The following is a 25,702-nucleotide window of genomic DNA, read 5'->3' on the forward strand; positions in this document are numbered from 1 at the left end:
GGCAGGTTGAGTTTGGTTTCCTACGTGTTTCTGGTTTTTTTTAATATGGGATGATTGCATAAGTGGTTCACTGTGCAAAATAAACGGTGTCTGTAACAATTTCAATTAAGATCACATAATTTAAGTTCAAATGGGGTCAACTGGTAAAACACCAATTGAAACAAAAACGTGGTCAGTCAGTGCATTTAAAAATAGTTAGTGGGAATTTACCAAAAAAAAAAAAAAGGTTAGTGGGAACCGTATTACCTTAGATTTAAAAATTAGTCAGTCTTCATTGGTTTTAGGTGTCCGAATTTTTTGGGAACTGCATTACATTAAATTTCAAATCTTGGAGAAATTCATATTTGTAATTGTTTTCCACAAGGTTAAAAAGGGAGGCTTGTCGTGCATCAAGTTTTAGTTTCAATTTTGAATATCCATGGCCAGTTCGACTGCTAATGCGACTGAGGGGGATTTCGATGGGTCATTAGAGTATGCCCCCCAATTTCCAAGGTCTCCTCCACCACCACTGCCATTTCCAACCTCCTCCGGAAGCGAGGGGGACTCTGATGATCCTGTTCTGGAAATAGATGATATGCGCAACAAACTCGCTCACAACTCTTCCATGGTCCATTATTGGACAGAAAAGTGTGTTGCAGCTGAGCGGAAGTTGGCAGATTTGACTAGGCAATTTAACAATGCTAATTACAAAAGAGAGAAGCACAGAATTCGTGCCCAAAGAAGAAAGTTCAAAGTTGAGGATTTGCAGATGTCAGAGGAAGATGCCAAGTATGAAACCACGACCATTCACAAAAGGGGTGACAAGCATCGTCAGGCCATACGTGGGGCTTTCAACGAAGGTTTCGAGAAATTCCGACGCATTGCTGCTGATGCCCACAGAGATATTGACTGGGATGCCGTAACAGTATCTGCTGCCCAAGAATTCATCTGTGGCGGTGTAGACCCGACTCAACACAGCCACTAACGAGGTGGTGACTAAACCATCTTGATCGGCTAATGAGAATGCACGACTATTGATCTCCTGTATGAATCTCTTATGAAATAGTTTTGAGTTCTTATATTTTATATTTGTGTTAACGGGTGTATCATGGTGTCATGTCTTTTTAATGTTGTTTTTTTCTTCATATCTTGGAAATTGCGTAAAGTTAAGCACGACTCTATACTCTCCTGTTTTTACCTCCCTCACACACTTAGAGTGGTACACACTTAGCTCTCTCACCCTCACAGCTGTGGAGTGGGATACTGATGGCTGTTTGGATGGTGTTGTCTCACTTCTCTCTCTTGCTCTCGGCTTCTCCTTTGGTGCAGCACAAGCACTCTCTCTCTGGCTCTTCTATGCAACAACCACAGCACACGCACACTTGCATGCCCATTATATAAACAAATGAAAGAAGGCTGATTTTTATCTCCAAAGAGCATTCACGTGCATGCCAAAGAGACCATAATAATGTTGGTCAAATAGCCTCTCCACCAAAAACATCATCATTTGCTAAAGACATTATCATTTTGTCCTTATTATATTGATTTCATCATTCTGTTGGATATCCATCTTTTGACTACCGAAAGTGTATTCTTTCATCATGGGGTGGACCAATATGCCAACAGTAAAATGGCTCACATTTAGTATAGGAGGAGGCGACCGGTCGCACGCAGTGCAGTGCTGATCTTTTTCACGCGTTTTTCAACAATAAGATAGCAGAGTGAGTGAAAGTCTTGTTTCATTTTCACAAAAAAAATCCAGCAGAATTTTAACCACAACGTGAACTCACGGCAAAATGTGAGCTAAGGAAGGAAAAGGCAAATGTCAACACGTTCAGTCAATTCTGTCAAGTCCAAACACCTCATTCGTCCTTGTCGTATAACAGCATGATGCCGGTGCTAAAAGGGAAAAAATATGTCAATTTAACATAGAATATCATTATCGGTAATTTTCAACCATATTTACTAAAACATAAATTTTATGTTGAATGGAATTGTTCGATAAAACAAGTGGGTGTCATGCATTTTCATTATTTCCAGATTCAATTTACCAACCGATGGTTAAATTCATCATATCAACAACTGGAGTTTACTGAAGCATTATGGCTTGGCTTCCACATGTTGAGAAAAATGGCTCAATTAAAAGATACAAAAATAAAGACCAGCGACCGGTCGCAGGTTATGGGCGACCGGTCGGTTTCCGGCAGATTGCAAAGTCTGAATTGGTTTTCGACTCTGTGCCAAAGCGACCGGTCGCAAGGTATCCGCGACCGGTCGTAAGGTATCCGCAAGGTGTCACTAAGGTATCCGCGACCGGTCGCAAGGTATCCGCGACCGGTCGCCCAGAACTTGCTGTTTCAGTTTCCTACGCGTTTTCAAGTCTTCCTTTGTGTGCTATCAGTTTCCTACATAAATTTATATGTCGAGTTAATCTTTAGTATCATTATCGCTGATTGTCAACAAAGAAAAAAAAACCTTCAAGATTATGCGAGTAGTACGAAATACAAGAGTGTTTCAAACGCTTGACGCACATTGAAAACCAAAGCAAACAGGTACCAATAAGTACCAGTAGGTACTCAAACTCTGTTAGTGCATATAAGTATCACAAGGTACTCATAAAGGTATCTTTAGACGCAATAAGACTCACTAGATACTCAAACTTCGGGTCCATGCATTAAATCAAACTCCTGCATAAATGCCTCTGCCATAGAAAGCTGAGTACTTTCATTGTTCTGCGTCCTTTGAGTGGGCTGCATATTCTCAGTAACTGGAGCACCAATGTCTGCTTCAGGAGATGAAGACCTGCAACCAGTGCACAACAAAAATTCATACATAATGACAAATTGTTAAAAGAAAATATCTTCAACTAAAATAGACGATATCTTTGCTTACGGGATCCCAAGTCTTGGACATCTCCTTCTATCATGATCACTCTTCCTGCACCCAGTGCACCGACGTTTATGTCGTCCCGCAGCCTTCTCACGTTGTCCTTTAACTCTTTTCGGACGACCTTTTGATTTTACTCGGTTTGGATCTTTTATTCTCACTTGGACAGAACTAGTTTCCCCCTCGTTATTGGCTTCTTCAAGAGGAGCTCTTGATGACACTAAGCTAATAAGCTTCCCACGAATGTCGTTAAACGTTTTTTGCAGCAACTCAGAACCTTTATCATACAACAACGCCGAATCAATCAAATCGGCTGCAACTTTGCACAATGTTGATCTCTTAACCAAAATACAACCATCAACGTTATCTTTAACTTCTTTGCCATCCTTATCGAAAACTACACCAGCCTTCGCACTTTTCATCCATCTTTTTAATATATACTTCTCTGGCAAATACGCAACCTGTTTCATTCTTAAAAATGATATGATGTGTCGGCATGGAATACCACGAAATTCGAATCCACGACAGCTGCAAAAAGCTTGATCAATATCTTTTTCATGCACAATCTCATTTGTCCTTGTAACCCCCGGCTGTACCCTCTCAATAACTTTGTATGTACAAAGAGTGTCATCTTCCTTTATAACTTCAAAGAAGCATAAAAGGCTTTCGAAGTCCTCACGCTCAAAGATGTCAAGAATTCCCCTTGTGTAAATGCCTCCCATTTGAAGCTGCATTGGTGTGAGAAATGGAGTTGGAGGTTTTTCGTTCTGATCAACATGATCAGCCAATAATTCCTTGTGCCTCTGTGAAGCAAGAGCTCTTTCAAAACGTACTATAAATTCCATCAACGTGTTGTTCTTGTTAATATATTGTTTGAAAAACGAATGACAGCTTTCGGCCCGTTGACTACTTGACATCCCAGCCGAAAACACATGTTTTACATATGACGGAACCCAATTCTCCCGCAAGGCATGAATTGAGGTCAGCCACGTATGCTCTTTCAGCCCATTGTTTGTGATAACTTCTTCCCATTTCGCATCAAATTCTTCTTTGGTGTCCATATCCCATATGCAATTGCACAGCTCTAAAAAACATTCTCCTATGCCGGTTTTCTCGGTCAACTTATTCATTATATGCCATATGCAATATCTGTGGAATGTTGTAGGGAGACTTACTGCAATTGCCTTTGCAATGGCTGCATCTTGATCAGTAATGATCATTTTCGGTGCCCCACATGGCATGGCTTTCTTAAATTCCTCAAACAACCAAATAAATGCTTCTGTGCTTTCACTGGTTAAGAAAGCACAACCAAACAATATTGTCTGACGATGATTATTAACACCTATTAAAGGCGCAAACACCATGCCATAACGGTTGGTGTTGAAAGTCGTATCAAATACCACCACATCTCCGAAACTCCCATAAGCTCGTCTTGACCTTGCATCTGCCCAAAATACATTACCCATTCGTCCTTCTGAATCTACCTCTATCTTGAAATAGAATGATGCATTTTTTTCTTGTTCACGCAAAAAATGCTCATTAAGAAGATCTGCGTCATGACCAGTCACCTTTGCTCGCATGTCTCTTTGGTAATTATAGACATCTTTCCTTAAAAACCCAATATTTTCCATTCCGCCTGCTTGCACCTCAAGAATGCTTAATTGTTGATGTACCGGGATATTAACTTTTGAAAGATATGCATTATATACCTTTGCAGACTCAGTAACTTTACGGTGGCATCTCAACAAATGGACTTGGTCGTATGTTGTCATTTCATGGTTGTGTTCCTCCTTGAAGGCTACAACAATGTACTTGTTCTTCAAAGATGGCAACAAAACAGCAAGTTTAGCCAAGCAACCAGTTCGAACCCATCCTCGTCTTCTTTTCTTACCCGTAATATTGGTTGTCCCTTGTTTACAACATACAAATTCTTTCCTTATTATCTCCCCCGTCACACTTGACGTTTTGGTTGTAGAACAACGAACACCAAATCCTGCTTTTAGTGCATACAGATTATACATCTTCAATGCATCCTCAAGGGAATCAAATTCAAGTCCTAGTTTTGGTTTGAACTCCACACTAACTTCCGGTGTCACCTGTGCTTCAGACTCCATTTCACAATTCTTGCAATTTAACCCTGAAAATCATATTACCATCATAATAATATTGCCACATACATTCAAAGAGCTTTCAAATATCACAATACTATATGCAAAATATAAACATAGAAATATCAAATTTTCAACAAATGTCAAATATACTATCGAAACTTTAGTACTAATGGGGTCTGAAACGAAATATTCTATGAATCATTAGTGAATACACATGCTTTATCTAAGAATACTTTTGGAGTCTCTAGTGACACCTTAAACAACCCACATCCAAACTAGCGTAAATTATGCCCAGATACTTGGTCAAATATTTTCCTCTAGTATGCTATAATTAACAAATATTGGATATCAGTTACCTCGTAAGTGATTTTGATCTTCAAATTTTCAACAAATATCAAATACACTATCAAATGTTAGTAAATAATGAAGTCTGAAACGAAAAATTTCAACTATTAGTGAATACAAGTGCTACACCTAAGATTCATTTTGGAGTCTCTAGTGAAACCTTAAACAACCTAATTCAAAATAGCGTAAATTATGCCCATATATTTGGTCAAAACATTTCCTCCAGGATACCAAAATTAACAAATACAAGATATCAATTACCTCATAAGTGATTTTGATCTTCAAATTTTCCACAAATATCAACTAGACTATGCAACATTAGTAAATCGTGGAGTCTGAAACAAAATAATCTATGAACCTATTACTGAATATAAATGCTACACCCAGGAGGCCTTTTGAAGTCTCTACTGAAACTTTAAACAACCTACATCCAAACTAGCGTAAATTATGCTCATATATTTGGTCAAAACATTTTCTCAAGTATAAATAGAGGCTTACCTCGTAATTGATTTTGAGCTTTTAAATTTCAACAAATATGATATTGTCGTCGATTTGAAGCAATAACCCCAAACAAATTCGATCTTCGTCTTCTCAACTATTCGAACTCAACGCTAGTTTCCAGTTTGCTCCAACACTTTCAAACGACGACTCCAGTTTCCGATTTGCTCCAACACTTTCTCCTCCAAGTCAATGCTAGTTTCGACTGTGCTCAACGATTCTATCAAGGTGTTACGCGCACCAGTTTTTTTGGTACCAGATGGGTCCTCAAGTCTTCACAAGTGCACAGAACACAATCATCAAACCAGAAAAATGAAAACACAAAATGAATTACAGTGCATGTGCTCATCAGGATAATACCTTGCTTTGTATTATTTGAATCACCAAACCAGAAAACTGAACAGCTCTCTTTCCTCAAACAAAATAGCAAATCAGAAAACAGAAGAAAACCATGTTCTTTGAGACACAGAGAGAGAGAGAGAGAGAGACACAAATGGAGACAAAGAAACAGAACTTTTTTTGGAGGGAGATATTGTGGTCTTCAAGAGTGTGGCGTGTGTTTTGGAGGGAGGAAGCCACGTTCCAGTGGTACGGTTTTACCCACTTTCAGTTACACTTGCTTCTTATCATCCGTTAGATTTGATCCAACGGTGTTCTGATTTAGAGGTTCGCAAAATGACGTTCCCACCAGAGAATAGCCCATCTTGTAATTGCAATTTGTGTTTCTTCTCTTTGTATCTTGGTTGAGATTTGTTTGTATTTGTTTGCAATTTGTCATTCTATCAGTTTCAAGCTGGAACCATGTAAATAAATCTATTAAGAAATTACTGATGCAATCACTTCTATTTGTGAATTATGTTACTAATGCAGAAACAAAGAAAGGACCTTGAGCAAGAAGGGGATTCAATTATAATTGAAGAAGAAGATAGTGTAAAGAATTATTACAATCTATTACAGCAGTACAAGAGTTAGAAAAAGGAACTTCGTGATATTGTCCTTTCTCCAAAGTACTGCTTACCATTTCTGAAACCTGGTAGGTTTGTGTCAATCGAATGTGCTAGGAATGATGAAGCTTCCCCTTCTCTTTCCGTAATCTTTAGGAGTTTAGACATATTTCCATTCATATTATCTGTCATGCTGCGGTGCTTTTCACCTGGGGCTGCTATGTTCTTGTGGCCTTTCCTCACTTTATCCTCATTCACTTTACTTCTTGTGGCCTTCCCTCACTTTCTATTGTAACCATAATGCTTTTTTTTCTTTCTTTAATACTGATATATCTTACTCTTTTCTTATTATTTAGAATAAAATTCAAAACTTGTCATTCTTATCAAGCTAGAGACAGATTTTAAGGACTGGCAAACTTTTCATAATTCCATGTTACTTTATTATTTTAAGACCAGAAATTCTATATCATGAATTGGGTGGCTTGAATTGAAATGCAGATATGTTACAAGTGATTATGTTGTGGAGTTGAATGGGGTTTTCAAGGGCATAAAGGTGGAAGAGATGGTATCTCTTCTCTCATGTTTTGTGAACTTGACCTGCTCTTTTCACAGTTACAAGATACAGCTCGGAGGGTTGCTGAGGTTCAGCTTGAGTGCAAGGTAAAGAAGTGACCTCCTCCTTTCTGGTACAGCTGAATTTTCATTTGAAACTAAACTCAACTCCGGATAACAGGGGATTATTCCTCAATCTGTACCAGAAACTAAACACATCGGAATATATATACATCTTTATTATAATCAATCTGTACCAGAAATTAACATTATATTCCACTGAGAAACGCCTATATGTCTCATACAATGCAACTAATATATCATATTACTGGAGGACTACTTCGCGAATGTGAAAACAGGGACAGAAACAACGAAAGAAACGGATGCCAAAGTCAACAACACAACCGAAGACCCTGGCAGCAGCGGATCTCTCCCTTGTTGTGGTTCTTGGTGTTTGTGTTTGTGTTTGTGCAACTGGTAATCCATACACAGGATCTGGAACCATGTATTGCTGATAAGACGATGAGGTTGGATAGAGATACAGTGGACTGCAGGTGCTGGTGGTGCCACTGCCTGCATTGGTTTTCATAGTAGGTTCTTGTTGTCTTGGATCTGCTTGGTAGCCAAATTCTGGGGCAGGTTGGACTTGAGGTGCCAAAAGAGCCTCATGGGTGTACTCGGCATCCAGCCATGGAGGTAAGGGTGGAGCTGAAGGCTGAGTTGAGTAGGCGGACGATGAGCATGAGCAGCAATGATGCCTGGGTCCGGGCGGCAGCGGTGCTGGTCGTGTTGGTGGTGGAGGAGGATAGTAGGGTTGGAGGTGGTGAGTTTTCTTTTTTCTCTTTTTTCTTGACCAAAACTTGAGCTTCTTCACAGCTTTTATCATTTTTCTGCCTCTTCTTTTTGGGCTGCAATGGTGCAAAAAGCTATAAGTTAGGAGTTGGGAGAACTGGGGGTGAGTCGTGAGAGCAGAGCAGGAAATTATAAGAATGGGTCATGAGTTAACATACTGCTTTTAAGAGGTTTGGTATGGCATCTTTTTCAAGGAGCGGTGTGCTTTTTTCAACATGGATTGGATTTCACTTTGCTTTTCAATTTTCAAATCTTCTAACCGTTGTTCCTCCACTGACCTGACTGACTCATGTGATTAAAAAGAAAAGGAATAAATGTCAAAATGTTCTCCCATTCGTGTTTTTAATTTGGCCAATTTACTCCCGTGTTTATTCCCCTAATTTTGTCCATTCTGTTAAACCATCGTTAATAAATTCATTAAAGTTTTAAAAAATAATAAAAGAGTAATTGTTTTAAAAAAAATTACTAAGTTCAGTTTATAAATAAATAAAATAATTGAATAATTAACAACAACACACACAAAAAAAAAAAAAAAAAACCCAGCAACATCTAAGCCCGCTTCTTCTTTCGAGCAGCCACCACCCCCAACCATCATGAGCCACCCTAGGCCCGCACTGACTTTTAAGTGGCTCGGGGCCAGAAATTAAAAATGAGGCCCTTTTTCATTTATATGCAAACGTAGTTTAATAAAATTGGAGTGGGGAAATCACCACTCTAAAATTTTTCTACACATGTGAAATCTGGCTTAAGTATGGTAGTTCTATTAAATGTGGGCCCTTGCATAGTTTTTATTTGGGACCTTGTATCGTTAGGCTCTCAAAATATCACTTGTAGCATAGCCTTGAACATTTATATAGGCCCAGGGTGGTTGCCCTCGATGCCCAATGTCACGGACCAGGCCAACAGCCTGGTCAACAAACTTTAATTTGAAGAGTTTGATTTGCTACTACTATTGGAGATGTTTTTATTAACGACAAGAGTAACAGTAGATACGAAAGGTACTCGCACGTCTACGAAAAGGCATAAGGAGAATGTTGTAATCAATTGGGCTATTTTCGTTCGAGTACTCGCGCATCTACGAAAAGGCATAAGGAGAATGTTGTAATCAATTGGGCTATTTTCGTTCGATGCAAGAGGGCCAAACTTGTTGATTGACAAGTGCTAGACACTTGGATCCTCCATGCCATTGACGATGGTATTCATTGTAGCTAAACTCGCTCGCTGTGGTGGTGGATTCCCCCTCCTCCCATGGCACTCAAAATCGAACCCTAGTGGGGTTTCTTTCCTCCGATGTAACTATAAAAAAAACTCGCTCGCGGTTGTTTTGGGTACTTCAGATAAGACAAACGACCTTGGGGCCAATTTGCGAGTATTGCAAAATACACAATTTTATTACTACCTTACCACATAATATGATCATTTGTGTTCGAAACCACTCGTTTTTCCTTCTTTTTTGAGCCAAACGTATATTTCCATTCCATTTCAATCTCAACCATGACTGAACGAGATCCCATTTCAATCTCAACCGTGACTGAACAAGATCAGTACTCAACCCTAATATCTTCACACCCCCTCCTAAACACAAAACACAAAACATAGAAACAACCCTAACTCTTCAAGAGCTAGTAGTAAACTTTGGTAACAGACAACAAGTCTCACAGCAGTCTGGATCTCCTTTGAAGAAGTAATAGTCGGTTTCTTGTTGCCCTTTTTTTTTTTTTTTGAAATTTCTTGTTTGCGAGCCTCGAACACTCCTAAGCGAGCTCTCAAAATTCAAAGATATTGTTGATGGAACATGCCCGAATTAGGCATGATTGGGCTAGAACACTAGCAAATTCAATTATATTATTTGCAATTACTCTGTGAACTTTACTAGTGTTGTATAATATTTCAATGAGTTAAATGTGTTTTTCATATCGAATTATATAGATGTGCATGTTAAAGAATACACGAGTCCCACATCGGAAACTTAACAAAATAGAAAGTCTTATATAATAAATGGTTCAACTCCTAATAATATCAAGGCCTTTTGTATAAAACCCCACACCTCCTAAACAGGTGGTTAAGTTGAGGACAATATCGATGTTGATAGTGGTGGGCCAAGGGTTCGTCTTTCTGAAATCTTAACATGGTATTAGAGTGGGTCTGTTGCCTGGGCCCGATTAAACCTAAATCAAACAAACCCCAAATGGAAAAGAAAAAAGAAAAGAAAAAGGTGGCCAATGTGGAATTGGTTGCACGTGTGGTCTAAACAAGTGGTTAAGTTAGGGACAATATCATGTTACTAGTGATGGGCCAAGGGTCCGTCTCTCTGAATATTGCCAGCTGTCCTATTTTTGAGTTTACTTAATATACTAATTTCTGTTTTTACCTTTTTTTTTTTTTTGTTGAACCAGTTTTATCCTTTTGTTTTGAGTGTTTTAGGGGTTTTTATTTTTTTGGTGAGATTTTGAGGTTGGGCATGTTTTATGAAAACAGATGGCAGTTTTGTAAAATATAGGAAGTTCGAAGCCTTTTTGTTATGTTGTAAATAGTCTTTGAGTGTGTTTCTAAAGTCCACTTCATGTAGGGTTTTTTTTAAAATAATTTGAACCCTTATATTAGGTATAATATTCACCTTATAATATTCTGGAGTCTCATCTTATCAGGTTGAGGTAGATAGTATGTGCATACTGGTGCATGCTGTCAAACGGCAACCTTTGAAGTTGCCTTACAAGGCATAAGCAACGCACTAATGAATGCTTGAGTTTCGAGTTCATATCTAATTTTTAAGAATATATAAATAGTAACTGGGAACCAATTTCTTTTTCTTTAAAAATAAATCAATACCAAACCCAATTGAATCCATGACAGAAGAATTTATAACCAGAATAGCATTACATAAGATTAAAATCCGGCCAAAACTAAACAATTTTGAACAGATTCCCAATCCTCTTCTCAAGTATCCGCTCCCATCTCATTCATCTTTGTACTCGCCCTGTTGAGTCAAATTTTATAACACACAAGGGCCATCTTAATTGGTTACCAGTTCCCAGTTTCCTTCTTTTTTTTTTCTTTTTTTTTTTTGAGTCTTTTAACACTAAGGTCTGCCGTACATTGACTTTTCATGGGTAAGGTAAGTAAAAAATTAGACTAAATCGACATGCCTTGACAGTAAAAGGTCAATTTTCTCTTCCTCTAAACAAAGAGATATGCAGACAATATAAATTCCTGTACTTGTATAACAAACAAGCACTGCATAGGCAAACAGCATGTACAATCATAAATGCAGCATCATCAGCTGTAGCATGAGCATCTCAAGGTGACAGGAATCCCGGAAGCACAAACAAGGCTTTGAACTCCCAAAAGCTTCTTCCCGGCAAAAAACTAGACGCAAGTCGTTTGCAAGCAAGAAATGGAAGGCTATATACTTATGTACAAAAGCTCAATGCAACATGTCTCGACAAGTATCACAAAGAGAAAATAAATACAAAACCAAAAGGACCAAAAAAAAAATAACAGAAGATGAAGATGGAGAGCATCTACCCCGCCATACACAGTAGAAAAACTTTGGTAGCCCATTTGGGTCCAAACAAGGAAGCACTATGAGATCCTCTTGGCAAAGCTAGACAACCAATAACCATAACACCCAAACCCTGTCACGAGCAGTGACTCTCCAGATTGCATGTGCATTACAGGCCACTGCCCCCCTCCATTTCAGCATGCTGGGAAACTCAACCAATTCTTCCAGCATGTGTAGTTTGTCATAGATAGCATCATCCTAGCAGACAGAATCTCACGTGACAATCCAGTTCCATTTTCCAATTTTTATTTCTTTTTTCAATTTTTCATTATATAGCTAGAGACACGGGGGCAGATCAGTATGCAGGTCTCACTATGGATGACTGGTCTTCGGTGTTGACTGCTGCTTCAGAATCTAGCTTTCCTGGTTTGACCTCTTCATTGAGTGTAAGTTTTATCTTGGGTGACAACCTCTTGACTTCCTCTATTGTATAGATAAAAATCTTCCTAACCATGCTGCAGAACTCACTGCAACAAAAGTACATAGATTTTACGGGATGAATATTCAAAGGCATAAAGTTTAGATTCATTAACCTAATTATGTCCGGAGGAAGTTCATAAATGGGATGGATACCCGAACTTTAAAATAAACAAAAAAGAATCTTCAGTTCTACTGTCCCAACACCATCTAATCATTATGCTCCTTTTAAGAGTCCGAAAGAGGACCACAGGTGTTCTTAGTTCTTAACTTTAAGATGAGATACAATTGAAGCACTTAAGCAGTCAATCTTCAACTGTGAGACTCAAATGAAGAATTCAAGGGTTGGTAAAATGAACTTACTGCCATGGATCATCCCCAACCATCATCATGTCATCCTCATCATCGGTGTACACAACCTGCCATTTCTTTGTAGATCCACAGAGCTCACCCTCAATATCAAACATCTCTTCCAGTTTCTTAAGCAGATCCTTGTACTGCTCAAACCGTGTCAAATCTACGGCTCGTCCAACAGCAATCCCTTGCATGTGAACCTAAGACAAATTTTTTTTTAAATGAAAAAACAATTGATCAGACAGTCACCACCAACACCCAAGACCCAATGACTTGTCAAAAAAGGAATGAAGAGGCATAATCCAGAGTGTAGTCCTTTCTTGAGAAAAACGACGCCAGCAGAGGAATTGTATATAATAAAGACAGAACTGACATGATTCTTACTTTTTTTTTATATAGAAAAAGAAACAAGCATTTGAATGTAGACATCAATATTGACAAGCCCATAGAATACTGAACCAAAAATTGCACCAAATCCAATAAAAGGTTGGAAAACAAAATATTATTAGGTTGAGGGATAAAAAGACTACTTTGGTGCAACTCCGGATTTGCCTGCTTTGCGATTCCTGAGGTGATCTCAAGCACGACTTCTCAGCATCACAACTTCCTGAAGGGAGATCAGATCGATTGACATTTGACGGTTCGGAATGTTGGTCAGATTCGGCATCAAATGATGAAATTGGTCGAATATCCCCCAATTTCCCAGACCCCATAACCACAGGTGAAGACTCCTCTACATTAGAGTTTTCAAGTAGCTGGATTCCGAACAGTCTACATCCATTCCCACCGCCTTGTCTCCTTTCCCCAGAATCTTTGTTCGTAATGGGTGAGAAAGACTCCGTTACACCATCAACTCGATTAGACCAAAACATTGAGTTCCCAGAAACAGCAGCCAAAGAATTATTCCCAGTAAAACACAGAGAATTGGCTTTTGAAGCAGAATTATACTTGGGTGATGGATAAATGTCACGGCCACGTTGTGGGTCGCTATAGGAGAAAGCTGAAGGAGACTCAACTTGGGATTTCCACTCACCTAGTACACAAAGACCATAAAGGAAATCAGAATAAAATGTCCAAGACAGACTACAAATCACACATCACTATGAAAATAATCATACCTAGTGCCGAAAGATCTGGGGACGGCGAAGGTAAAACAGGAGGTCGCGCCCGCTTGTTCCTCAGTGCAGGTTGGGAGTTTAGGGGAGTAGTTGCCACCAGTGGCTCCAATTCCCATGGGGATACTCTATCTGGTCGCAATATTGAAGAGGGCTCATCCCATTGGACCTGAAAAAAATAATATCATTACTCATTGGAACATTTCTAAATTAGGAAAAAAAAAAAAAAAGAAGATAAAATGAAACAGAATTATCTAACAACTACACATTAGATGCACAGAAAAATATCTTATTGGACTGACTCAAAACTCAAATTAGGAACATCCACGGAAAAATATAGAAACCTTTAGTGATCGCCACTCAGAATTTGCCCATCCAGGTGATGTATTATCGCAAACACCAACAATTGTGCCACTGAACCTGTAGTGCAGTGAAATTTGTTAGGTTCGAATGCTATGACTTCCTTCATAAGATACCAAGCAGAACAAAAATACCTTCTTTCAGGAACTTCCTCACCCTCAAATCTCATCTTAAACCTCATTCCAACAGAGAGTTTGTGACTGTGCGCTTCAAGGTACTTGTTGACACTTACAAGGAACTCAGATCGACTTGTTCTGTGACAAATAGGGCCAGCAAAATATTTTCTTTTTTCAGGATAGATTTGAGTAAGAGAACAAACACAAAGAATGACCAACAGGGGGGAAGCAGGCTTCAAACTACACAACTTGACAATTTGAAATGCACAACCCGATTAACTTGTTAAAAGATGTCTCATTCTTCCAACAACGAAAATGTACTCTAAAAGTTTCATAAAATATATATTGTATATATGTACTCTAAAAGAGTAGATTATGTCAGTACCAATACCTACTAAACATGTTTATTCAAACCACCATTTTCACACTTAAAATTAGTGCCATATATCAGACATCAAATAGTCAGAGAAAGTACACATAATCAGGTTACAAGAACATTGGGACACTACTCATTGGCCTCCATGAATAAAGCAAAAGAAACAATACCTTGGCTTGTAGAAGACAGAAAATAGTGTCCCAGTTGCAATAGCATGAGAAGCAGTAGCTAGAACTCCAAGATGCATGCTGTGACTAGAAATAACAGACGATGGCATGTTGCTTGGTTGTCTCATGAGTCTCCTTACTCCAACTCGCAGCTCTCCATTTTCACCTCTAGAACATGCATGTAAAATGACATATAAGCAAACAGCACACAGATTTAACGATATAAGTAACAAACGCAAAATTAATTAATCCTCTTCATTGACTATAGACTTGCCTTAGGAATATAAAGGCATCACCAGCTACTAATTTCTTAGAACTAACAAAAACACTCCACCCAGTTGTGAGCAAGTGCCGCCTAGGTTGCCCTGGATTATTTTAGAAGAGTAAAATTGTAATAACAATATAAGCATAGGAGCCCACTATCACACTGAAAAGAGCATAAAATAAAGGCAACATCATAAGATGCCAGCCATCGTAACCAACATATGGATACAAATATTCCACAACATAATGCTGAATTTAAAAGTCATGATTTTCACAGTAAAGTCGGAGAAAATATATGGTCTTGTTGAAGAAATGAGTACAATAAATAGATAAAGATGTTGAACAAATGGGCACACTAGAAAGACAAAAAGATGTTGAGGAAATAAATACAGCAAATAGACAAAGAAGGCTGAACCAAAAAGTTAATAATAAGGACAAGTCAGTCCAAATCAATGATAAGCAGACCAACCCAAAAAAATTGAGAGATAAAGTCACATAAATCCTCCTGAGATATTGCATTTCCCATGGCAAAGAACTTGTAGAGGACTAACCTCTAAAGTGGCTCTATCAAAGGATACATAATAAGTGATTTAGGACAAAGCATAAGCAGAAGGAAAAGGGGATATCCGAACTTTAACATCACACCAAAAGTTTCTTGGAATCACTCCAGAATGAAGAGAGGGAGACTCGAAAAATTCTGGCATCGAAACAAACGTGTCTTGGACTTGCTCCAATGACAAAGGTTATGACTTTTGAGGTAAAATGGTTAACCGAACATTAAGAAAACTTATTGATTAAACTGTTGGATGCATAAAATGCAAATTTATGAAGATTCCTAGCTGAAGCAGTTACAATGCCTACTCTTATAAGCATATTCAATAAATCATTCAAATAAATAAATAAAAGCAAACCTCGAAATATGTGCCGAAAATGCCATTCATTTCCGTGCAAATCAGCTGCAACCAATTCTTGCCACGGAGGCTGCTGGGACATATCCTGAAAGAAATTGAAAATCAGGGTAGGCATAGAGTAATGAGCCAACCCCCACTCGAGGAGAAAAATAAGAGAAGAAATATAAAGATATGCCAACATATTGTATGAATAAGATAGAAACTGAAAACAGAAACTACGCTAACCAGTGGTGGCAAACAATCATCAGCATGCCTCCGAAGGACAGAGAATCCACCATGTGTGCTTGTGTCAGACGCAGTAAGTGTCTTGCAAAATGAATGGACTGTACACCGCTGAGTTTCTGGCAGTGGAGAATCTGGGCTTGTTACCTCGCTTTGCTGATCCGTGAAGAAGAATCAAATTAGGGCAAACATGACAAAAAGGGAAAGGAGAAAATGGAGAAACAAGGTTTGCAATCAATTATGACTCTAGATACAAACTGCAATTATAACGAACATAATTCATCAAAATTGATTATTACTTCTAGAGGTTATGATTATTTGGGGGGAGAGAACTCACATCTGCTTCCGGAAGGAGGGTAACTTGTGCATAAACTTCATCTGTTTCAGGTTCAGCCTACACTCAGATTAAGTACAATCATACAACTAGACAGTTGAGTCAAGAATTGATGCACAACAGAGAAAAAAAAGAAAACTCTAATTTGTTACAAACTAAAATTCGTGATATCACCCACCCGAAGCTGAACATTAACAACTTTACACAGGATTTTGGATGGCAGATTGAATGAAGGCATTTGCTGCTCTGACCCTTGATGCATTGACGCTTCAAGCTACAATAAAGCAACATACATGCAAAACGTGAGATATGTACAAGTAAAATAACAGAGCAAATTAACAGAGAAATAGACTATTGAGATCAGTTTATAGTGATACAGTTGTCAGATACAATACAGTTAAAAGTAAGCAAAAACAATTATGTAATATTTGTATAGAAAGATTTTCAGTAGTAATTAAAAAATATAAGTAACAAATTGAATACCAAAGAAACAGAAAAATTAGGAAAACAAAGCTGGAATGCAAGTAATATAAATTATGCACTAAACCAAATTATAGAAACGCCAGAATACCCAAACCAAAGAAAGTTGCAAGCTTGAATAAAGCTTTCAAACATTACACTGGACAAAAGTTTAGAGTTCTAACAAAACATAGGTGGGGCTGGACCACAAACCAAGCAATAAGCTAGACCCCCACGTAAAGACGATGTATAGCATCTAAGGTAAGTATATTAAAGGTTAGACGGACCTTGCAATTCACATGACATGGACAAGGACATGCCCTTTAGGCACTCCAAGTTCATGGAAACACTTTCGAAACTGCCAGCACTTCTAGGATACATACGTCACATCCAACACCATACCGAGTCCACATAACATATATTATACAGAACTTGCAATCACTCTTAACTTAGTTAAAATTTGGAGAAGTGTTATAAAAAAATATAAATAAAAAAGGAAGGTGCTCCAACCGTGCTAGCTATCTCGTTAGTTCCTAAAATAGATCAACCTTTACAAGGTCCTAAACTTGAGGTGAGAGAAAGTTGTTCCTAGGGACTAGCTATCGGATATTTTAATATAGTTCAAAATGTTGAATTCAAAAAATAGTAAAAAAAAAATTGATAACTAGCTAAAATAGACAGCGTGGTTGGAGAAGCTACTTCAAAAGTGGCTAGCTACTATAACTTTCTAGTCATTTAAGCTACAATTTAGCAAGCCCCCTTGGAGATGATCTATTTCCTTTTAAAACTAGTCCCAAGCCTGGACAAAAAGAAGTTGCAGTACGTTTGACAGTAGCTAATGTAAACTTACAGTCTCATCTTAAGATCATGAAAAGAAAGAAAGGATTATTGTAGCCTCAAAATTAGGTCCAAAAACTAAGCTCAAATACCACATAGGCACCTAATTTGAGGCTACAATAATCCTTTCTTTACGTTCATGATCTTAAGATGTGACTGTAAGTTCACATTAGCTAGTGTAATCATGATATTGCAAAATAAGCTAAAGACAAGTTATTACCTCACTATATCTATCTCCATCATATGGTTTGTTCATTTGTTCTTAAAGACTACAGATACTTTTTTTTTTCTACAAGGAAAAAATATATATAAAGACAAGTTATTAGCTAGTTACATCAATTAAAAACAGACCTCAAAAGCCAAACAAGGCCAAATGGCAACCTTAAGACAAACACGCAGACCTATCCAAGAGAGCTCACTATATATCTATCTTTAATTCATGGTTTGTCCTTTTTCTTCTTAAAGACTACACATGTTTATGTATTAAGTAATCCATTATATAAATTCATAACTTGCTAACATTATTAAGAAAATAGTGATTTGAAGTTATACAATTCAACCCACATTACCAATAAACCTGAGTGCTGAGTATGAAAACAGCACAGCTACCTGTGATATAAACTTAGAACTCAGACGTACCTGTTCCATGTGACCCTGTGGAAAGTAATAGACTTGCTCCCCTTCACGTGGAAGGGAGACAAGGGGTCCAGCACAAGCATGCCATAGTTCCTTATACAAAGCATCACCAGACGTCCCTATAAACAATAATCAACGAAGTTTAGCCTCTCCAAGGACAAGGAAGAAGTACTACAGACCCAAAATACAGACATCAAATAAACCCAACCCAGTCAAACAAAGGCATTTCACTCTTTCCAGCCCCTTGCAGACCGCAAGCTATATTGATAAGAATTATTTAATTATAAGATGTAAGAACATTCAATTCAGAGACGAGCATTAAGAAAATGAAAGAACACCCAAAAACAGGAAACAAGTTACAGCACGCAGCATCCTATAAATGTTTTTCTTTGCATTCTTTTTGCCTTGGGTTATTAGATGATTACAATGGTTTGAGTTTATCTTATCATCCCAAATTTAAACTACAGAAATTCCCTGGATATATCTAGCTACATAGATCACTATCCACTAGATGCAATATTTAGGCTTCTCTCAGCAAACTTGATATACTCCTGCTCATTGACTGACCATCACTAAAAATGTTAAAACAAATGATGAATCTATCACTTCTCTAGAAAATTAGAATAGATTTATGGTAAAACATTATTTTCCATAAAAGTATCAATAAAATAATTACTCTATTTTCAGTCAAAGCATCAATAAAATAATTACTCACAAAAATTTTAGCCAAAGCCTCAATAAAATTTGTTTCCACATTAATGCACCACCAACAAACTAAACTTAAAATTTATGTATATCAAGCATTTATGATTTACACAAACAAACACTTTTATCATAAGCATCCATAAGGTTGATTTACATAGACACCCAGGATAATCAACAATTTCTTATTTTTCAGTAAGTAAAAGACTATATTAACCAAAAGAGGACAAGGTTAATCAATAACTTCACATTCCACTTCAGTACAGCGTACTAATAGCATGCAAAACATAATTTTCAGAATAGTAAGAAGCTCTGGTAAATGAGAAATTCAAACCTATCCGGGAACAGCCTTGGGGATGATTGGAAGCTGAGAATGTCATAGCAAAACTAAACAAATGTTCTCCCACCCCTGAAGCTTTTCCTGTGGAAACCCAAGCGTTAAAAGGTTTTTTGTATAGAAACAAGACAACCAACACTGCCCAATTAATAGTGCCACCAACTAAGAGAAACCCATTAAGTATAGACCATTAATTATCATCCATAATCAATGTAAAACTAGCTTCAGCGCCTAATAATTAAAGCCTTAAAATTTACCCACTTTTTGTGTTAGCAGAACCAGCTCTGTGCCTTAAATATGGCCAAAAAAAATAGAAAAAGAAGGTTGTAATTTGAGGCTTTAGCGCCAAACTGTGAACAATAAAGCGTAAATGGAGAACCTTTTGGGGTCGTCAACCTTTCTTAGCGTAAACAAGGGCAATTTTTCAGTAAAGTAAATTTCAAAATGCACTTTTTTGGAAAACTGAAGAGAGGAAAGCAGGAATGGAGCAAATTTCATCAAGCCTTTGATCGCATACGATCTAACGCATTTTCCTGGATTCAAAACTTTCCAACATGAGTCTCGTTAGATTGCTCCCACCTTTCCAGAAGAAAAAAAAAACTGAAAACTTTTCCTATATTTTGGATCCTAAAGCGTAACTTCTTTGACACCCACTTAGAACCATCTTCCATTACTAAGTAAACCAACAAGAAAAATTCAGTATTTTTCTATTTGCGCAAAACAAAAACGTAGAAGGAAAAATTGAAGCATTTCATATCCTCAGTTACACCATTTTCTCACAAACCAAACAAGAACCCGAAACTCTGGATCTCTCACAGATGTCGGTTCCGGGTAAGAAACAGACCAAACCCCCAAAACCCCAACAAAAAAAAAAAAAAAAAAAAACAAGAATAGTTAACCATTGAAAGAAAGGTTCCGTGAGCAAAGTGTACCTCAGAGCTGATCAGCTGAGAGAAATGAGCAGGCGGAATGAATCGTAAACTGGAATAAGTTAATTAGGGTTTTGAGAGGATCGATTTCGGATTGGGATCCGTGGATGATAAGATTAAGGTCGTGTTTGGTCGAAGCCGACACCACCTCTTTTCTCTTCTCTCTCTTCTCACTCCCTTTGGCTCTGTCCTTTTATTTTAATAATATTTTATATAGTAAATTTGCAATTTAGTTTTAGAATTTTGTGTTTTTAAGAGTTTTCTCTCTAGTTTATTTTAGACAGACAAAGGAACAAGCTACAGCCACAGAGACAGAGAGAGAGAGAGAGAGAGAGAGAAAGAGACTGATGACTGTTGTTGAGAGAGAACTCATCAAGATTCAGAAAAGTTGGGTGTTGTTGAGTGTTCCAGTGGGTGAGTGCGTAATGCGCACTCTCTCTCTCTCTCTTCCACATTATTAGTATTATTATTATTATTATTATTTATTAAAATTATATATAAAAAATGAAAATGTGGGTGTGGTGGAAAGGAAATAATAAAAAAAGGAGGAGTGAGTGGGGGGAGCGAACAGCGATCCCATTCGTACCCTGAAATCCCTACAGCTTACCCCTTGTGTCTCCCAACCCATCCCATCCCTTTCAACCTTTTAATTCAAACCTTCCTCTCTTTGAAGTTTTTTAGGTGGTGGCTGGCTGGCTGCTATTATATTATATTCTAATTAATTAATCAATACTCTGTGGATCTGTTTGTCACACCTCCTTGGATTGGACTAGCTTGGATTGGCTTAAATAACCCCCATAACCCACATTTGGTGCAGCGCTTCTTTAAGAGCATCCACAGTGGGGGGTGTATATGGGGGTGTATGTTAAATATACACCCCGAGTCACTGGAATCGTCTCCAATGGTGAGATGTAAATGGATGTAAATATACATCACCACCATGGGGATGTAAAATAAAATGTATATTTACATCCATTTTTACATCCCTTGCAGGCGGGACCCACCCGAGAAAAGAGAAGAAAAATGAAGAAAAGTCAACATAAAAGGCTGAGACCCACGGCTACACCCCCGAATTTACACCCCCCACTGGAGCAAAAAACATATTTACACCCCCGGAGGTGTAAAGGGGATGTAAAAGTGGCTTTACACCCCCGAATTTACACCCCCCACTGTGGATGCTCTAAGTTAAATGAGACTATACAATCCGGGCCTATGAAAAACGCTTCGCTCGTTCGCGCAAAATAGAGAGCTCCATGGAGGTGTCGCTAAATAACGAAGTCGTTGTTTTGGACGATCGAGTCTGCCATTATCCAATGTTGCTCTGCCCTTCTCTTTTCTCTTCAACGTTGCTTTGGCCTTTTCCATTTTGCTTTGTTTTCCTCTGTCAGACCACCACCATCAGACCCATAACGAGCCACCACAGACCCAATCAAATCATCATCATCATCCAATCAGTCAATCAAACCATCATTACCACCCATAACCAACCACCACATACCCAGGTCAACCACCATTACCAGCCAATCGAACCATCACAACTATTATTTAATGGAACCAGAGAGAGAGAAGTTGATTCAATTGGATATGTGGCAGCATGAAGAGAGAGTGAAAAGAAGGGAAGGAAGAAGAAAAGAGAAAGGAACGAATAGGAAGAAAGAAACAAGAAACGGCCTGGGAAGAAGAAAAGAGGAAGGAAGAGGGAAAAAAGAAATGGGCCAGGAAAGAAAAGGAAGAAGAAAGAAAAAAGAGAACAAGGAGAAAAGAAAAATAATAAAAAAAAGATAAGATATTTTTAGTCTTTAAAAAATATTAGAATTTTATTTATTTACTTTTTATTTATTTTTAGGTCCAAAATCCTTAATTAAAATTAAATATTAAACTAATTATTTTTTAGTCCGACACAACACCAAACATAGGTCTTCATTATTTTTACAATCCAGCTTCTTAATCCGACGCAGAACCAAACATAGGTCAGTACTTAATCCAGCTTAGTCCAATCCGAGCTAATCTAAGACAATCCCAGAATTTAGCCCAGTCCATAATAGTCCGTCGTACCAAACGACCCCTGTAAGGCCATCTCCAATCCAATGCAAAAGGTTTGAGGCTTTTGACTCGAAATAGGACAAAGTCAATTTTGGGTTTGGCAATAGTATCGGTCCAAATTTGGATTTGGGTTTGAAATAAGCATATACTGGGCTGGAGCCCACTCGAAAGGCACGTATGCGAAGGAGATATGGGTATTTTTTGTCGCTTTGCTGACCCGCGAGTCTTTTCCTAAGTCAACTTCCTAGACCTAGATCCGACATCTTAGCTCGATGTTACATCAAAATTCATAAGTTCATAATAAACCATAGAGCATATACACAACTATTTATCAATATTTAATGGATGCAAAGCGTTTCATTAATGGTAATACATATTCTCAATTTCAAATAAAATCGTATTTTTTTAAACAAAATAGTGGGACTATAGTGTAACTATGAATATGGCTAATGAAGTAATAGTGGTCCTAAGATGAGTTAATTTTACTTGTTTAAAATGTGAATGAATGATGAGATCATAACTCCCTCAATCAAATTTTAACATTAAGTCAGCAAATGAAGAATACTATGAATATACTTGCATGGCCTTCCACCATAATGGACTCTTATTGGGTGTGACCAACGCACTGGGCTTGCACTTAGATACCCAAAGCGAAGGATTCATACTAGAGGGGGTTCATTTCATACATTTGATGTTGTGAAGGTAGGTGATGAGTATAACCAATATTCTATTATGATGAGTTCATACTTGAATACCTATAGAAGCAAGCATGGTGGATTAAGACTTAACTAATAAAATAGTGGTTCACGATATTATTCTGTGGTACACATTTGCTAGATGTCGAACCATATGAGTAATCATATAAAGATGTGAATGGACAAGCGCATCACCTCTTTATTATATGAGATTCCATAGATTTTATTATGGTGCGGTAAACAAGGTAATAGGGAGTCTCCCATCCCACTAGGAGTTTTAATCAAAACTCTCGGATTCCATTTTAAGGGATGTGTAATTTGCTAAAAATCGTGGGAGGTGTTATTTGACTTAAATACTCTGGTCAATGGTTTTAAAAACAATCCAACACCTAGCTAAGTAATTGTACATATGTTTGGAATTGCATTCGCCAATATCCTAGACAAATACTGTCTAAAGGGCCATAACTTTCCATCTTGGTACCATAATCTTAAAATATTTCTTACTATCAAGAAGATTGCTTATATAATGGAGACTACCCATGCCCCTATGCCCCTATGCCCCTTGGAAAGAATGCATCATAGGATGTCTAACGCCAAGTGTTACATTTTGGCTTACATGAATGATGAGCCCCAGAGACATGGACTTGTACAATACTTGGTGACTAAGGAGTACCAAAGCGGTGAAGAATGGATTCCATTGCCCCCAACACTACATTAGAAATCGACAGTGCAGGTATGGTCATGTAGGATTGAGGGTCAACAAGTTGAGGTTGCTGAGGGACATATAGGGGAATGGGGTACGGAGAAGGGTGAAGATAATGATAACAGTGATAATACCATTAGCAAAAAGGTTTGTGGAAATGTAAAGATAGGTAATCTATCTCATGCCAATAAAGTTATTAAATCACCATATATCTAAAACAATTAGGAATATATATATATATATAAAGGATGACCATTACTTCATTTTGTTCATCCAAACCTTCATTCTCACCTAGGATTCTATATGCAATGTAACGCATTTGTACTTGAGGTACCAAGTGTGTGTGGATGAGTTTAAACAACTTCCGGGAATGGAGAATATAGCTACTACGGATACGGTGATCCTAATGACTGAAGAAAATTCACCCACCACGGAATTGAGATTATAAATCTATGACACTTGAGATACTTAAGCTTTCCTAGTCTTATTGTTTTTGGATAATCCAAATTTGATATTCAAGATGTATCTTTTTTGGAGGAACAACACTGAATGCATCATTATCATTCGGTAAGTAGCTATGGAATGCATCATTATCATTCGGTATGTAGATACTAAAATCTTCAATAAGAACTTAGTAAACATGCTGACATTTCTAATATAACCAAAGTACCATGAGTTCTAATACAAATATGCAAAAAAAATCCTCAAAACAACCAAAGTACCATGAGTTCTAATACAACCATGATGACAATTCAGTTATCTATGACGACGTTGATATGTCATAGTAGACTGTATGTTTGTACCCTCTAAAATTTGATGTAAGCTCTCAACTACTTGATAAACGTGGGCAGGTTGTGTACGCAATGCATCTGTTTGCCCTAATAACACGATCGGCATAGTAATGAACAACATACACTCGTCACACTTATGTAATGAATATGTATTCAATGCCTTAGTAAAAATAACAAAATTGAAGAAATGAAAGTGAGAACAAATTTATAATTTCACATGATAATATAAAGGTTCAAATGCAACTCTACATCCTGAACCTTTGTAGTATCCTCGGAGTGGTCTAGGGACCATGTTGGGGTTGGTCTTCTTGAAGGGCTAACCTCTCCACTCTATGTCTTCTAGTTGAGGCTATGAGACACTCTCTATCGGTCAAGATGATGCAGTCTCAGTACTACCTCTACGAGTCCTCCTCATATCTGAAAAACAATATTAAGTACAAAATCATTAACGAATTTGGTATACTACCACTGAAAAACTGAAACGAATTTGGTATACTACCACGAAAAAACAAAAATAATTTTGGTGGTATCCCACTGAAAGTTACAGCCATGTTCGTAAGACCAGCTTCGAACCCATATATACATTTTCAACAAAATCACAACTATGAATACATCTATATACTCTAAAACACATCCAATTTATGAACTATCACTCATAAACATAACATTACAAATCAAAATTGAAGGTTAACCTTGCATTCTTCACGACCTAGGATTGGTGGCATCGTTCTTCAAGACCTAGGATTGGTGGCGTCGTTCTTCACCATAGCTGCGATGTGGAGTTATGATCTTGGGGTTTTAGAGAAGATGTGCAGTAGAAGCAATGACCTTTCGATGTAGTTTTATTTGCAGATTTGATGAGGTTTAGGGATACACACGTGATGGGGTTTTCAAATATGTGGGGGTAAAATGGATACCCTAAAATTTATTATTAAGTTATTTCAATAATAATTGATGGGGTGTGTGTGAATATAAAAGGTTTGTGATGGGTTTAGGTTAGTGAGGGTAGTTTAGAAAGAAATAATGGATGTAGAGAGTAATTTTAAATTTCACTAAAATACTATAGGGGTGTAAAAGGTATGTGAGGTTCAAATGAAATCACCCTTCAAATAGAACAAAAAATTCACTTGAATAGAATCAGATACCCTCAAAATTAAAACTAATTACACCTAAAAGCCCTTTTAGATCTTCATCGGTTGAGGGAA

General features: G+C 37.6%; 3 protein-coding genes across 3 annotated transcripts; all 3 read right to left on the bottom strand.

Annotated features, from left to right (window-relative positions):
• Positions 1-3,085: 3,085 nt before the first annotated feature.
• On the bottom strand, positions 3,086-4,886 carry LOC148298146 (protein FAR1-RELATED SEQUENCE 5-like). The gene is made up of 2 exons (XM_088249936.1): positions 3,143-4,886; positions 3,086-3,090 (listed from the first exon to the last, which is right to left on the bottom strand). The coding sequence occupies exons 1-2, from the start codon at positions 4,884-4,886 to the stop codon at positions 3,086-3,088; spliced, it is 1,749 nt and encodes a 582-aa protein (XP_088106062.1).
• Positions 4,887-7,533: 2,647 nt separating this feature from the next.
• LOC110765636 (homeobox protein) lies at positions 7,534-8,359 on the bottom strand. The gene has a single exon (XM_021968801.2). It carries the CDS (start codon positions 8,199-8,201, stop codon positions 7,641-7,643), a length of 561 nt encoding a protein of 186 aa, XP_021824493.1. The 5' UTR covers positions 8,202-8,359; the 3' UTR covers positions 7,534-7,640.
• Positions 8,360-11,547: 3,188 nt separating this feature from the next.
• On the bottom strand, positions 11,548-20,485 carry LOC110765665 (auxin response factor 1). Its single transcript, XM_021968849.2, has 15 exons — positions 20,269-20,485; positions 19,334-19,420; positions 18,301-18,416; positions 16,544-16,639; positions 16,369-16,425; positions 16,035-16,187; positions 15,810-15,894; positions 14,909-14,999; positions 14,638-14,802; positions 14,110-14,229; positions 13,960-14,035; positions 13,619-13,784; positions 13,031-13,533; positions 12,510-12,700; positions 11,548-12,196 (listed from the first exon to the last, which is right to left on the bottom strand). The coding sequence occupies exons 2-15, from the start codon at positions 19,377-19,379 to the stop codon at positions 12,025-12,027; spliced, it is 2,037 nt and encodes a 678-aa protein (XP_021824541.1). The 5' UTR covers positions 19,380-19,420; positions 20,269-20,485; the 3' UTR covers positions 11,548-12,024.
• Between the last annotated feature and the right edge of the window lie 5,217 nt (positions 20,486-25,702).

Source organism: Prunus avium, chromosome 1 (assembly GCF_965620075.1).
Source record: "Prunus avium chromosome 1, drPruAviu1.hap1.1, whole genome shotgun sequence".
In the NCBI taxonomy this organism is placed as follows: Eukaryota; Viridiplantae; Streptophyta; class Magnoliopsida; order Rosales; family Rosaceae; genus Prunus; species Prunus avium.

What these genes read in the sequence shown, in the direction of transcription:
- LOC148298146 (XM_088249936.1), bottom strand. Translation starts at nt 4,886, where the DNA reads ATGTATAATCTGTATGCACTAAAAGCAGGATTTGGTGTTCGTTGTTCT.
- LOC110765636 (XM_021968801.2), bottom strand. Translation starts at nt 8,201, where the DNA reads ATGATAAAAGCTGTGAAGAAGCTCAAGTTTTGGTCAAGAAAAAAGAGA.
- LOC110765665 (XM_021968849.2), bottom strand. Translation starts at nt 19,379, where the DNA reads ATGACATTCTCAGCTTCCAATCATCCCCAAGGCTGTTCCCGGATAG. An exon ending in CACAGGGTCACATGGAACAG is followed by an intron (nt 16,640 to 18,300) that starts GTACGTCTGAGT and finishes GCTTTATTGTAG; the next exon opens with CTTGAAGCGTCAATGCATCA. An exon ending in AAATCCGGAGTTGCACCAAA is followed by an intron (nt 12,701 to 13,030) that starts GTAGTCTTTTTA and finishes AATTTGTCTTAG; the next exon opens with GTTCACATGCAAGGGATTGC.